This window comes from Carassius gibelio, chromosome B8, assembly GCF_023724105.1.
Source record: "Carassius gibelio isolate Cgi1373 ecotype wild population from Czech Republic chromosome B8, carGib1.2-hapl.c, whole genome shotgun sequence".
In the NCBI taxonomy this organism is placed as follows: Eukaryota; Metazoa; Chordata; class Actinopteri; order Cypriniformes; family Cyprinidae; genus Carassius; species Carassius gibelio.
The window spans coordinates 14,976,931-14,992,493 of record NC_068403.1 but is presented as its reverse complement, the minus strand read 5'-3'; the positions used below and the strand labels follow the sequence as shown (position 1 = coordinate 14,992,493).

Here is a 15,563-nt window from a genome sequence, read left to right as displayed (position 1 = left end):
GATCAGGGTGCTGATAGAGAGATATAGAAACAGGGGGATAGAGAGAGATGAGTGTTGCCTACAGCCACATGTTACCAGCAAATAAATAGACAGCATGGTATCTGACAAATGCCACCGATCTGAGCCCTGAGTGGTCTGCTTGGGTCTGCCCTAATTCCACTGGCGGATGAGAAGGTGCATGACCCTGTTTAGGGTCCAGGTTTTATGCAGTGATTTATGAAACCTGGTTCAGAGAATCTGTGATACAGACAACTCTCAAGCCCATTTTGGATTTGCACCGACAGTTCTGAGAAGAGACCGAATAAAAGGTCAAATGATTAATCTCATACGGCGCTCTATTATTCACTTCATCCATCAGAATTCTTTTTTTAGATGAAGAAGAACTCAGGATTTAATAAAATAAAGTAACATAGTGAGTCATGACAGATGGTTTTTATGTAAACGATAAACAAAAGGTTTCTGATGAGGTGAAATTTATCAGTTGGATGGATGTTGGTATGAAATATAATATTAGTGGACATTTGTCACATTTGGTGGACATGGCAACATAACTGTATATCAAACATCAAATACACTGTTGGTCAAAAGTTTGTGATCTGAAAGATTTTTTTTTATTTTTATGATTTGTCACTAGGGGACATTTGTTGTCATTTTATCAAAAATAGTGCAACATTTCAAATGTTTTTTTTTTTTTTTCTCATACTTTATTTTAGAATTTTATATGGTATGATTATTTCATACCTCACTAACTCATACAGTACTCTTTCACAAATATATACAACATACTGTACATAAACTAATTGAAATATTTGCAGTTGAGCAAACTTCTATTGAAAAGACTATACAGGAAGACAGAAACCAAAAGCTCATTCCTGTACTCATACAAGAGGAATGGACGGAGATGAAGGGAATGGGAAAAGGGGGGAATGAAGAGAGGTGAGGAAAGAGAAGAGAAGAGAGGAGTGTTGGGTTTCTGAGTGGCCTGGCGGGCATTATTATCAGCAACCCTGATCTTAATCTGAGCAGAAAAGCAGCCTTCACAGAAACACACACACACACATACACATTCATCTTCATTATTTCTCCTGTCACCTTGTCCTGCTCCAGTGCATGCTGGGGTCTGAACGAGACCCAAAACTCAGGATGGTGAGAAAGATGCAAGCGCACATACACTTGCTCCCAGACTAAAAGATATCAGTATCACAGACCCCCCCACTATCAGTGACACCAACACACCATTTGTCCATCTGAGTGCCTGCATGTCATCAGATTTTACCTTAATGTCACTCAGTTCCTCTCTTCCTTTCTCCATACATCATTCTCTACATTATTCACCTCCTCAGACTGACATAAGGTGAAGCTCTTCATCAGGTCGGTAAGAATTCATGCTGCCATAGAACATAGAATAGGTAAAAAATTAAGTATTATAGGTGATTACGTATTGATATGATAGAAAAATCTATAGAAATTCACATGCAATATCATGGGAACCTTTATCATAGAGGTTTTATTCACAATATTGCAAATATACATACATTAATGCAAATGTAGTTATGGAAAGACTAAGCCTGTCATACGTTTTGGAGTCGTACTCAAACAAATAAAGCAAATGTAAAACGTAGATTTTGGAAACCATCGCTCATAAAATCACAATTACGTTCAGAGTTTCTGGGGCTTTTAGAATCACACATATGGTTTTGATTTATGCACAATTGATTCTTGACAGTCATTCCATATAATTCAAGCTGTTTGATCTGTGGTAATTGTAACTTTTTCTCTCTATTTACTGTAAGTGCATTTAAGGGAGAAGAGGGGCTGTTTAGTATGAGGGCTGCTTCATATCAAGTCATATTCCCAGAAACATTACATTAGCTTCCTTTAATGTAGTAGGAAAAGCGAGTAAAGTTGCCAGATCTGATGCATAAGTTCCTCTGCACATGTTTGGGGTTGTGAAATACAAAGTGTGGTTTTTCATATAATAGAGTGAAATAGAGAGGTATATGTAGGAGGAGCAGCGTTATGGTTTTACCTATGTTTATAAGATTGCAGACAGAGGAAGGCCAGAGGGAGTGACCACAAAACAGAACACAGAGTCCATTACAAATCCCCCTGAGTCAGCACTCAAGAATGCCTTCAACTGATCTGCCCTGTTACTCTCCGCTCTATCTATTCTGGCATACCCTGTGCTGTCTTTACATCTGTTCACCAAAAGCTTTGCACTCACTGACCATATGAGTTGTTGATGAGTCATTGTTGATGAAAGATATACTGCTGTTTTCAAGTATCATTTCTGCAGTTATTTATGTTGAATTTAATTACGTAAATGTATTTTTGTTTATTTCTATCATGACAACTCTCTATTTGTATTTCTATCATGACAAGGCTTGAGCGTGGTGATGGATATAACAATGTTAATGTATTTGGGCTCAACGGAATAGATTTTCTACACTGCTGCTGAATTGCTGAATTGCTGCTGGTGGTTATTGCTGTTGTTGTAAATTATTGCCACTGCTATACTGCAAGTACTTGAACTTGCTACTTCCTATACATACAATACTGTGCTGTGAGTATAAAAGACATACAACTGCTGCACCAATAGCATATTAACCTGTAGAAGATCTATGCAGGTGGAGCTGGGGAAGTTGGAGTGTTTCAGAGGAACTCTGAAAGTGCGCTGTGAATGGCTGTGCATGCAACATTAACCAATCAGCAGGTGCCATGTAGTTGAGCACTGTGAATATCATCATTTCCTGGAGCATCTACAATTAAATGAGATAACTTGGTATTAATGTGAAAATCTGTCTGAGACCATGAGGGCAAATAATTTTCAATTGTTTCTTTATATTGATTATTAGTTTAACATTTTGATTTTAAGGTTGAATAATTTTTTTTTTGTTTTTATTTGTTTGTTTTTAGTGTTTTACTTGTTTTTATTTGTTTAAACTCAGTTAAATTTAGACTAGATTTATAGGATCCTTTTTTTATTATTTTTTTTTTTTTACAGGATTTAAACATACAGTGTGGGGAAAAACTCTTCAAATTGATCCCAGACTTTGGTACTCCACAGTATCTGTGCAATCACTTAAATGTGTGGTTTTGATATTTGTGTGCATATAATTAGTTTAATGGGGATATATTTCGGTTGTTCATAATAATAAGTCAATAGGTGATAAAACATTCTCTGTAGTGGCAATAGTGTAAGTGGAATAATCTTCCCTTTATATTTGGTTGACCCCACCATTTGAGATTTTTTAAACTCAGCTGAAAGCAGTTTGTCACCCTTGCATTTGAATTGAGGGAAAACTGAGTGGTTGAGACATTTGATCTGACTTTAATTGTGCTTTGAATATGCAGGTATTTTTAGAGTTTAAAACATTTGTAAGTGTATTGTAGTCTTGTGATTTTACTAATTGTGAAACACCTTATGTTGCTTTCAAGTTGGGTTATGATATTGTATATGATGTTATTATGATATATTGATTATCTCATTACATGTATGAGTGAGTACTGAGTCTGCTTGCTGGCTTGAGGGTCTCTGAGTCAAATGCATGGGATTCCAGTCCTCTGAATGGTATGAGTGTGCAAGAGTGAGACAGAGAGCAGACAGATAGAGGGCTGGGGTATAATTCAGGTGCCCTTTGAAGTTGCTTAGTGACTATGAGTTTAAATGTACTGATGCTCAATGAACACACTTCACAAAATTTGGTTCCAGTGATTATGGGGTCAGGGTCAAAATATTCAAATACAGACACTCAAAAACCACCTTTCCTTTCCTTTTTACTTACTGTTACTCCAGTCATACTGGATCATTGAATCATTGTGTTGTAACGAGAGAGTCGCTTCGACTGGAAACCTGAACCAGTTGAACAGCAAACAGCCCCAATCAGATCAGTCCAATTCACAAATGGATCATTGGCTGTTATTTGCTAACTGAAACAAACCTTTGTCAAGCAAGACACCAATTTAACATGAAAACAAGACTGTGAGGAATAAAAAACCATTTTGTCAGCTGAACAATAAAATTAGTATGTTCCAAACATTATGAAACATTCTGAAATGAACATTCATTTTATGAATGGGTCATGATTTCCTCCATTTAAAACGAAGAACTTTTTTAACGTGAGCAAATGAATATAAACAATTTCTCTCAACAATTAGAGACAACCTCATCATCTCACAACAGGTTAAAGAAGTAGCCTAAATGCCGTGAAACGTCCATTCTTTATTTCTCAAAACCAATAGAATAGATTGAATCATTCAGTAGAATCAGAACCAGAATTGTTAAATTCCTACGTTTTTCATTGCATTACTCATAAATCAATGTGCATACAAAACACGTAGACATACGCACGCATACAAACACACACACACACTCAAGTATTGTAACAGCCGAGTTCTTCTCTTTTGCTCCTTGGTTTGTTTGACATTTTTCTCATCCTCATCTCAGAGCTGACATCATCGAACCCCCCTCACCCCCGATGAGAGTTGTCCACTGGCAAGGACACCCCATCCAAAATAAACAGGCATGCCACAGGGACACCTTAATGGCGCTCTGTCTCACAGCGCTTCTCTTTTGCTCTTGAATCACATTTCTCAAAAATGTTTAAACTGTAGGCGTTTACTCAGCCATAAACAGACGCCTAATGTGTTTACATAGCCATATATTCTGCCCATCTACAGCTGTTAGAGAGAGATGGCATGTGAAGGGGAGAAAGAGACGGAGAGAGTGTGGCAGATGACTGGCGGAGATGTCAAGAGAATGAGATTAAAACACTTGTGCATCTCTGACACAGGTGTGGAGACCTGCCTTTATGTCTGTGCTTCCAATGTAAGAGTTTTCTTTAAATATTGAGAGCATAAGAGAGTGAGAGAAAACAGAGAGAGTGATGTTTGTGCATGTTTGAAAGTCTTAGTAAACATTTCAATAAACACATTCCCACTCAGCTAGAGCAAACAACACAGCACATCACATCACATTACAGGGATATGCAACATCACCACAAATCGCTGTCAATAATCGTTCTCACTCTCTCTTTCTTGACACCCACAGAAAAGTTAATCATCTTTTTAATATCACAGATTTTTCAGAGAGAGCGAGAGATTTTTCAGAGATTCCCCAACATACCAAGGTCTGAAATAAAAGTCACAGTGTGAACCAAAATTTCCCATCAAATTCTTCTAAGACCAAGTCAACAATTGACTCATTTGTTTTTGTTCTTTAATTCCCTTCTAAGAGAAACATCTGAGGCAAAGTTGATATTGAAAATACCCGAGAACATAGTAAAGCCTCTTGAGCTATGAGAGAGCGAACTCTGTGCAATAAAGAGTCCAGCATTTTTGTTTCTTCCCTGAAATGATTCTCTCTTTGATTCATTCATTTGTTCCTTTTCCAGTGCTCTTTCAGAAAAAGATTTCATCCATTTTTTTAATTCCACTTTTTTAGCAACCAACACTTCCAGTATTTACAAGATACACCGCATAAGACAGAAACAAAGTGTGTGAAGGAGAACAGCACATTTACTCTTTGAAGACCAGTGTTGTTATTATTGATAAAAATAAAAATGTATATATATATATATATATATATATATATATATATATATTTTTTTTTTTTGGTAGTTAAGGTAAAGATTAAATACACACACACACAAACACACATTAAGGGGAAAAAAGCTAGAATTAAAAACAAAAATGTTGAAAATAGATTAAATAATAAGTATATTTATATAAGTAAATAATAAATTTAGGTTGAAATATAACTAACACACAAACTATTCATATTTAGATGCTGTTTATTTGTTATATGCATCTCATACAAACAAGTAAATCTTGTATTACTCATATTGATCTAGATACAAAGCAAACATTCTTTCCATTCAATTAATCCAATTTGTACGTTTTTGTGGCTCATCAGGGTCTCTGCTGTCTGATATTGTAAGTTTTTGTGTATTTTGTGCATATAAAAAGCCATAAAATGATCATAAAATGTCAGATGTCACTAATGGATGACTTTACCTTTCCAATAGTCCAAGTCGTTTACTCAAAACACCATCACCACCTACCATGCACACACACACACACACACACATAAACATCCCTGCACACACCTGAACATGCTGATAGTGCTCTTCCCTCTAAAACACCAGCAGCAAAAACAAACACTGCAGGGTGTTGTGATGCTTTACCGTCAAACAAACCTGACCTTCTGTCCCCCTCCTCTGTCTCTGTGTTGCTGTCTGGGTTTCGAGGAATGATAGCCCCTGCTTGAGGGATTTTTCACTGTCCTCACTGTGTGTGTGTTAGTGCTGAAGCCTCAGTTCAGTCGTAACCAGAATTCCTCTGTGGAGATGAATCTAGCAGTCCAGTCTAATTGGTTGTGACACAGCTCGACTAATAGTTATTCCCATCACATTTAAAGCCACAAAGTAATGTCAGCCATTTCACAAGAAGATCTTTTATAAGCTGTGCTTGATCCGCTAAAGCGCAGAACACTTCATCTGGATAACTGAATGTCTCCATACACTGTTTGTCTCTCTGTTAAATAAAATAGAAAATAAAGCCTTCTGTCAAAGAAGGGGCATCTTGTTGGTGCAACTGGGACTATTAAGAGACAGAACTAGACAGAAAGAAGGATAGTGAGACAAAGAAATACTCTGCTTTACATCAACACAACTGAACAGGATGAAAACATTTCAAACAAATAATACAATGCAAAAAATCCTTCAAAAATTATACTTTTAGTGAGGGATATGCTGAAACATATGAAAAATCAACCGATGCAAAATAAAATCTTAAAATCTTTTCTTTTCTTTTTTTATTGTGAATGGTGTTTATATATATACATATATACATATATATATATATATATATATATATATATATATATATATATATATATATATATATATATATATATACATATATATATATTTAATTATATATGTATATATTAACATATATATATATATATATATATATATATATATATATATATATATATACATATATATATTTAATTATCATTCCTGCTCACCTGGCGAAAAAAGTTGGGCACACACACACACACAGTTTATAATTTTTTTTCTATTTGGTTGACCAATGATGTTTAAAAGAGGAAACCTGTTTGAAAACAGTCATAATTTAGCTGATAATCACACAGAAAAATAGGCAGCAAAATCCACCGACTCTTCTGCTGTGAAATAACAAAAGCTTCTCAGTTACAGCACATGCGTGTGGTTTGGAGGAGGTCTGTGCGTGTTTGATTGGATCACAGAAGGGCTAATACCTCCACATATCCCTCCACATCAAAGCGAGAGGCCTTAACAACTGTCACATCACATCAGTGCCATCCCAAGTATGTGTGTGAGGCAGAATTTATCAGGGCAAAGCAGGATCAAAGGGAGGTAAGGTTACCACACACACAGGTCGTGGGAACACCCCGCGCTTCCTCACCGCACACACAGATTTTTTTACTGAAGTTCAGTGAGAGGGAGGTACATACCAGAGACAAATGCAAGAAATATAAACCAATAGACACTAATGTTGGTTATGATCAAAGAGATGACACATTAGTGATGGATGACTTTCTCTCTCGCTTCTTTCGTCCCTCACTACCCCTATTTTGCTGTGTTGTGATGATAAGGCTTTCAAGAGCTCTCACACACACATTTGTTCCAGTTGTTGTTTTGCCGTGTTCAACTTATGAGACTATCCACAGCACACTATAGGCTATAAAAAACATTCCTCTCTGTGTCCTTTCGCTCTTTTTCTCTGTTGAGACATCATACGTCCGTGTTTGAAAACTGTTTGAAAGTTTGTGGAAAGAATTTGCAAGTCTGGACGTAATGTTTGCCTTTGCTTTGTTTAATTCTAAATAGTAGTTTGAAATATTGTATATTTAATAGGAATGGTGCTATAAGCAAGAAACCTAAAAGATCCAGGCTCTGACAGAAGATATGAGAGAAGAGGAGGGAAAGGGGGAAATTTAGGGGCCTAAAGGCTCCTCTGTGGTGCACTTCTCTCCAGGCAAGCGCATTAGTTCCAGGGCGTTAAAGTGAAGTTCGATGGCTCATCATCTTCCTGAGATCCTCTTCCTTTCATAATGTCCTGCTTGCATTTATATGTACATTGCTTTTATTTGACTCTTAAAGTCACTTACAAAATGTGCGTGCATTGTGCAGCTACTTCAGCAAATGGAAATGTTAATAGAAAATACCTCATTTTTTATTTAGCTCTCCTTGAATAAGTGAATTTTGAAGATCTGTGTCAGATTCTTGAGAATAAAACAGGCCCCAGATGTGAATGCTGTTGTCTTGGCTTGCAGCGATTTCACCTTTATGGTTTTAGATGCGAATGTGCTTCTCACAGATATATGGCAGAGTAATCGCGCCCTCTACTGCTCAATAAAATTTTACATATAAACATCCAACAGCAGATCAAATGTAAGAGAAATGCTGCTCTCTGTAGGACAGCAGAAGAATCACAGAAAGGATATGTCAATTATCTTGTTGAACATTTATTTTAAAGTATTTACTATTTTGGCTAACATTACCGGAGCCCTATTATAACATGTACCTATGGAACCATTTACAAATTTTACAAAACCTATTTTTTAGGGCATCCACTTTTATTTTTTTTCTTTATTGTTATTATTATCATTCAAATGCAGAAAGCATTTAGTTCGGTTTAAGTGGGTTATTAGGGTTAGGTTATGGTATCTATGTACTGTGGTGTGTGTGTGTGTGTGAGAGAGAGCTTGGATGGAAATTAAAACTGTATAGGCTACCTCAGATTTTAAAGAGCTCAGGAAATGTATATTTCAGACTGTAGATTTAGTGCATTTAGCATAACATACAGTTTTTTAGTATTATTATTTTGTTACTTTTTGGAAATACATTTTTCACAAGAAAAATAATAAGAAGATGTGTTTAGATCAACTTCTTTTTTAAAGAATCTGCTGAGTGAATTATTCAGTGCCAAAACCACATTAACCTGTCGCCACCTCCTGGCATAAGAATGTAACTTACAGACAGGACCACTACTCGAATCATTGAATTAATCTTTTTATGAACAGATCCAAAAGATTCGAGTCATCGCTGTAAATCAAAATCCCCATTAGAAAGTGCACCTGGAAGTCGTGGGATGGGGAGTATATCCTCTCCGCGAGCTTACTGTCAGAGGCGGGAGAGGAGAGCAGGAGCTGCGTGAGGCGGTGGCTCGCACTCCGTTTTGCCCTATTATGGTCACGAGCGTGACAGCGCGCGCTACCCAGCATGCGCCGCGGGGTGAGGCTCCGCCACAGCCAAGATGACCGACTTTGAGGAGCCGCTCTCAGACGAGGAGAAGGTAAAAATAAAACATTACATTAACTTTTACAAACCGCCCAAGTACACACGCTCGTACGTCTTTATATTGAAACCCTCCGCGTGCAGAAGGATAAATAACTGGTTCCCGGAAGGAGCGCAAGGTTGCCTAGCCGGTTAACTGTTAGCCGTGTGCTAATCTGTGAGGAAGTGAAATCGCAGCTTTGCACTCCCGTAAAACACAGAGACCTGGCTTTATAACAACGATACACCGAATAACAAGCAGTGTTTTAGTAGGAAACACGCAGTCCGTTAAAGCCGCAGTGGCCGTGTTGTTTTGAGTTGAAGTGTTGTGAGCGTCAGCTGTTAGCAGATAACGTAACATTAGCTGTCAGAGTGAGCTCAGAAATAGATCACAGCAGATCCACCCACTCCGAACCGAGCCGAAGAACTTTAACGGGCCGTGCTCCGGTAGAATTACAAATTTGTGGGACAGCAGATGCCAGCTCCGCCTGACACGACAGCTATCTGAGCCTCGGCCGGATGAAGTTACGATCGCAGGAGCGGCTGTGTTTTGGAGGTGGAAGTCTGCAGTCTACGCTGGTTTAAAGAGATAGTTTAGTCAAATTGAGAATACTGTCGTCATTTACACACCCCAGTGTTGTTTCTGCAGTGAAGCAAAAATGAGATGTTAGGAAGAATGTTTGCTAAGTACTGTCTCGTTTATCGTTGGCTTTTAATTGCATCTTTCTATATTTTGAATCTGAAGCACAAGACTAATTAACATGGTCTGTCACTGACATTAGTCTCGAGCTTTATATGGAGCAGACGGGTGGATTCTGATTTATTTGTGCCGTTTCGTTCAGTCCCCGTCATCATCTGTCCCTTTTCTAAAAGCTGCATTCAACTGCCACGTATTTTCTTCCCCTTTAATTACATGTGAGCATTTTCTGCATACTGTCAGAGCTTTGCGTTACAGGCTCAGCTGACTTCCCCGGCCAGGCCACTGGAGATGCTCATTAGGCAGATTACCAGATGCTTCTCTTTATGTTAATCTCTTTCCTTTTCATATTTATTAAACTTGTTTTGTTGGACAAAAATATGAGCTTGACAGCTTCTTTTGGTGGGTTTAAATGACATTAGCTGTATGAAAATTAATGGTATCCAGTGTTGTTTTAAATGTATTTTTATTGTACAGTGAAATATTAAAACAGTGATATTGTATCTTAGTTTAATTAATATAGTTTTTTTTTAATAAAAGTAGTTATTATATCCATCCATTTTCCACCACTGTGTACAGGGTCACAGTGGCAGCAGGCTGAGTAAGGAAACAAATGTCTTTTTCCCTGGTCACTTCCTCCATCTTATCCTGGGGTATCCCAAAGTGTTCCCAGGACATCCGAGAGATTTGATTCCTCCAGTCACTTATACTGTTATATAAAAATCTTCATATATATTCACAAATATTTTGAATCTCAAATATTAACAATTTAAGAACTTAAAATAGTTTTGGGTAAAATACTTTTTTTTTTTTTTGGATGAACTATCAGTTTAACAGAGCACGGCAGATCTGACGTGGAATAGTCCTGGTCTGATACATAAAGGTTGAGAGGATATTTGAGGACCGGAAATAAGCTGTTTGAGATGTTTTTGGATTTTTAGTAGTGTGGTGATGTGGTTTTAAAAGGTGCACACGTAACTTGTGTGTATTGTTGAGAACTCAGTGGTGTGTGTTCTTGAAGTGTTACAGGCCAGAGTCTGTGTAAATGGGGTAACTTGATCTCTAGAGTCACCTGCTGGAAACTGGCTGTGATTCAGTGGTGCTGGAGCCATAGTGTTTTGGTGAGGCAAATATGTGCCCACTCATAATTTATTATGTTATATCTGCAGGTCCGCATCGCAGCTAACTTTGTGACCCACGCTCCCCCTGGAGAATTCAATGAAGTGTTCAATGGTGAGTGTCATTTTTCATTAAGCTTTAAAGGGCACCTATTATGCCCCTTTTTACAAGGAGTAATATTGGTGTTGGGTGCTCCCAGAAGGTGTCTGTGCAGTTTCAGCCCAAAATACCCTGCAGAATATTTATTATAAGAGCTGGAAGATCTACATTTTTGGGTGTGTTTAAAAATAGAGCTGTTTTCGAGTGTATCACTTTAAATGCAAATGAGATGCATATATTAATTTTTGTTTTGGACAAAGATGCAATAACATTTTTATTGTTACATATAATTTTACAATATATAATAAATGCTGTTCTTTTGAAATGGAAAAAAAAAAGAATAACGATTTCTACAGAAATATTAAGCAGAAAAACTGTCTGATTTCTAAAGGATCGTGTAATACTGAAGACTGGATAAATGGCTGCTGAAAATTCAGCATTGCCTTCATAGGAATAAACTACATTTTAAAATGTTTTAAATAAGAAAACTTGCAGTGATATTTCATAGTATTGCAGATTTGACTATTTTTGATTAAATAAATTCAGCCTTGGTGAGCATAAGAGCATATTTTTCTTTGAAAAAATGGAACTGGCCCCAAGCTTGTGTACAGTTTCTTGTTCTCACTCTACTATCTTTCTCTTACAAACTTGTGCTAGTCACAAGAAGAGATTTGATTCTTCTTTGCTCCTGCTTCACAAATGGATAGCTCTCTCGCAGTTTCATTGGCGGTGCCCCATTGCTGCTCATCAAAAACACCTGATTTCAATTTTATATTATATCAGACTTGTGTTTAGGTTTGTGACTGATTTTTTTAATGATTGTGTGTTTTTTTGTAGATGTGCGACTTCTCCTCAACAATGACAACCTCCTCCGGGAAGGGGCAGCACAGTAAGTTTACAGATCTTGTTTGTCACGTTATGTCTAGATGCATCTGTGTGTAGTTGAAAGTTTGTTTTCCTAAGAAGGATTCACGTTGCATTCTTCTGTTCTGTCTCACAGTGCCTTTGCTCAGTATAACATGGATCAGTTCACTCCTGTCAAACTGGATGGTAGTGAGGAGTCGGTAAGTTAACGTTTTGAAGTATCACAGATGTAGTAATATCAGTAGGTTTTGGAAATGTATACGTACGTTTAGTTCCTGTGCTGCCATGAGACTCTGTGTTAGTTTTGAACAGAGAGCACACTATTGACATTATTTATTCAAGCTGGTTGTAAACTGCTCTCTGGAGATCTTTGTGTGCTTTGTGAGTGATTAGGACAGGCATGAGCATTGGACTGTGAGTGCTTGCTGCTGCAGATCTGTGTTTGATTAGTTTTGTCTAAAGAGGAAGGAACTTCCTGTTCCTGCAGGTTCTGATCACTGAGCATGGAGATTTGGGTCAGGGACGGTACTTCGACCCACGGAAGCGGGTTTCATTCCGTTTCGATCACCTGCGAAAGGAAGCGAGCGATCCTCAGCCCTATGAGGGAGAGACTGCCCTCCGGTCCTGGAGGGACGCCTGTGATGAAGCGCTCAGTGCTTATGTTAAAGAGCACTATCCCACTGGAGTCTGCACGGTAATCAGTTTTCCTATGGGAAACTCAACAGAAGTTTCTCTTACTGTTAGCACTTGCTGCAGCCATTGTTTGTGAAGTCATGTGCACTGATGTTTGTGCCGCAGGTGTATGGGAAGACTGTTGACGGACAGCAAACAATTATTGCTTGTATTGAGGGTCATCAGTTCCAGCCCAAAAACTTTTGGTGAGTAATGTTCAGTGCTTTATCTCTTTATACCCAGCTCTCTGGAATACTTGTATAATGTTGCTAAACTATATAATTGACCTTTTGTCCCAGGCAACTGATTTCCCACAGAACTTTGCTATTTTCATGATAATTTAAATCAGCATTTCTGGCACATTTAGGTTTTAACACAACATTTGGAATTATGCTCTCCAAGGCTCCATTTAGTTTATCAAAATACAGTAATATTTTACATATTATAACAATTATTATTTACAATTTAATTACAAATATTATTAACTGTTTTCTATTTGAACATATTTTTACATGTAATTTGTTCCTGTGATGGCAAATCTGAATTATCAGCAGCCATTATTTCGGTCTTCAGTGTCACATTTAATATTTTTATGAAAATGTCTTTTTTTTTTTTTTCAGGATTCTTTTTTTATTAGAAAATTGTGTGTAATATAAATAATTGTAAAGTCTTTACAACAAAAGTCTTTAGTGCTGTTTTTTCCCCCCTAAATATATAACCACTGACCCTGAGTCTTTAAATGGTAGTGTATTTGTTAAATCGTAAGCCTTATAGTCTGATTCTGTAGTAAGACTAAATCTGATTGTACGCTGACTCTCTGATGATTGTCTCTCGTCAGGAATGGCCGGTGCAGGTCAGAGTGGAAGTTCACTGTTAGTCAGTCATCAGCTCAGGTGGTGGGAGTGTTGAAGATCCAGGTGAGAGCTGACAGATCAGCATAGTGGGCATGAGGAAAAAAACTGATTTGTAAAGTGTTATATAATTTGTTTTCCTACAGGTACATTATTATGAGGATGGTAATGTACAACTGGTGAGCCATAAAGAGGTGGAGGAATCCATTGTAGTGAATGTGAGTAAAAAAAAAATATATATATTCACATAAACATTAACCAAAGCTAAGAGTTCAGTGAAGTGAATTCCAGCCCTTTTCTCTCTAGAATGAAACCCAGACTGCCAAGGAGTTTGTAAAAATCATTGAAAATGCTGAAAATGATTACCAGGTAGAAATTTGACATCTATGTAAATTTGAATTAAGATGAATATTCAATATTTCATATGATCGTGCATCCCTAATTTTGATGATCAGTATTCAGTAACATTTGTGCTGTTTAAATGTTTCCCTCCAGACGGCCATCAGTGAGAACTACCAGACAATGTCAGACACCACCTTCAAAGCTCTCCGCAGACAGCTGCCTGTGACTCGCACCAAGATCGACTGGAACAAGATCCTCAGCTACAAGATCGGCAAAGAGATGCAAAACGCTTAGAAACCCACCCGGTTCCTCTTCCTTCTGTTCAAGTGCGGAGCCGGCGCTCATAACACCTCACGGCGTTCGCTCAGCATGAAGAAGTCTCCCAAAAATGAAAAAATAAAATAAAATAAAAAAAGTCAAAAACTTTTTCTGTTTAAAAGAGGATGTGATTCCATTCAGCCTTCTGCCATTAATAGACTTGGATGGGTCTCAGCTGTGGATGAGGTTCAAATGAGAACTTGGAGGAAATCGTGGATCTAAATTATCTGCAATAGTCGCTTTTCTCTCATTTACCTGCTCGCAAGTCCCTCAAAGAGTTTGTATTGTTTTGATTTTTGTCTTTTTTTGTGAACTGTGACAGCTGCAATGCTCGTGCAAACGGTTTTTGTGTTTCAAAACGGTGGATAAGTAATGCCTCACTCACTGTATCTCCAAACCCCAATCAGACGACACTCCCACCTTCCTCCTCCTCCGCCTACTGACAACCTGGAGAGATGAGATGTCCTGCTGTCCTGTTCTCAACTGTCCAGGCTGTAACAGGCAATGCATGAGGTCAGGCGAGGAGAGGAGGGGAATGGGCTCTGTGTCTGGGTTTGGAGTGGCCATCTGTCTTAACTGCTCCCACCGTATATTTGTCTGACTCACAGTATGCTAAACTAAAATGATTGAATAACCCAAAAAGACGGAATAAATAAATGTATGGATAACCCTCTTTGGTAGCAAATGCATCCAAATGAAGTCTTGATTGTTACATTATTACACCAGATGAATTTTCTTCACATGTAGAGGTTTAGACTGTCTGTTACAGGTACTTGTGATGCATTTAGGGTATCCACAGTCTGCAACAAATCCGTAACTCACAAAGTAAATCTGAGTCTCTCTCTTGTCCAGAGGAGTACTGAGGGCTCCATCAGTGTTGCGTTTGCATGTTTCTGCTACACTGCTTTCACGTTAACCTTGTTTGTCTTGACTGTTCCATCCATCAAAGATCCTCTGTGAAATACACCCATCCTGTAAGACTGGCATATTCTCTGTCTCATAACCTTTATTTTTTCAGATTTTAAATCATGCAAACATAATGTCTGTTCACAGTAAATGGCACCAAAATGACTAAATGGTTACTTCTGAGCCTTTATTGTGTAAACTGTTGTGTTTGTGCCCGATATCTATACAGATTTATTCCTAGTGATGTTTAAGGGTGAGGACTAGTCAAGATATCAAATGCATAGAGAAAAATAAAAAAACAAACCAAAAAAACATTTATTAGCTAAGCGGATAAAATACAGTTGGTCATAAATTTATTCAACACCGCTA

The 15,563-nt window shown here is 37.7% G+C and overlaps 1 protein-coding gene across 1 annotated transcript; it reads left to right on the top strand.

Moving 5' to 3' along the window:
- Nucleotides 1–9,185: 9,185 nt before the first annotated feature.
- LOC127963328 (F-actin-capping protein subunit alpha-1) lies at nucleotides 9,186–15,364 on the top strand. Its single transcript, XM_052563174.1, has 10 exons — nucleotides 9,186–9,345; nucleotides 11,193–11,256; nucleotides 12,079–12,130; nucleotides 12,242–12,305; nucleotides 12,593–12,799; nucleotides 12,904–12,983; nucleotides 13,616–13,694; nucleotides 13,775–13,846; nucleotides 13,935–13,997; nucleotides 14,124–15,364. The coding sequence occupies exons 1-10, from the start codon at nucleotides 9,307–9,309 to the stop codon at nucleotides 14,262–14,264; spliced, it is 861 nt and encodes a 286-aa protein (XP_052419134.1). The 5' UTR covers nucleotides 9,186–9,306; the 3' UTR covers nucleotides 14,265–15,364.
- Nucleotides 15,365–15,563: the final 199 nt, after the last annotated feature.

What these genes read in the sequence shown, in the direction of transcription:
- LOC127963328 (XM_052563174.1), top strand. Translation starts at nt 9,307, where the DNA reads ATGACCGACTTTGAGGAGCCGCTCTCAGACGAGGAGAAG. An exon ending in ATTCAATGAAGTGTTCAATG is followed by an intron (nt 11,257 to 12,078) that starts GTGAGTGTCATT and finishes GTTTTTTTGTAG; the next exon opens with ATGTGCGACTTCTCCTCAAC. An exon ending in CTCCGGGAAGGGGCAGCACA is followed by an intron (nt 12,131 to 12,241) that starts GTAAGTTTACAG and finishes TCTGTCTCACAG; the next exon opens with TGCCTTTGCTCAGTATAACA.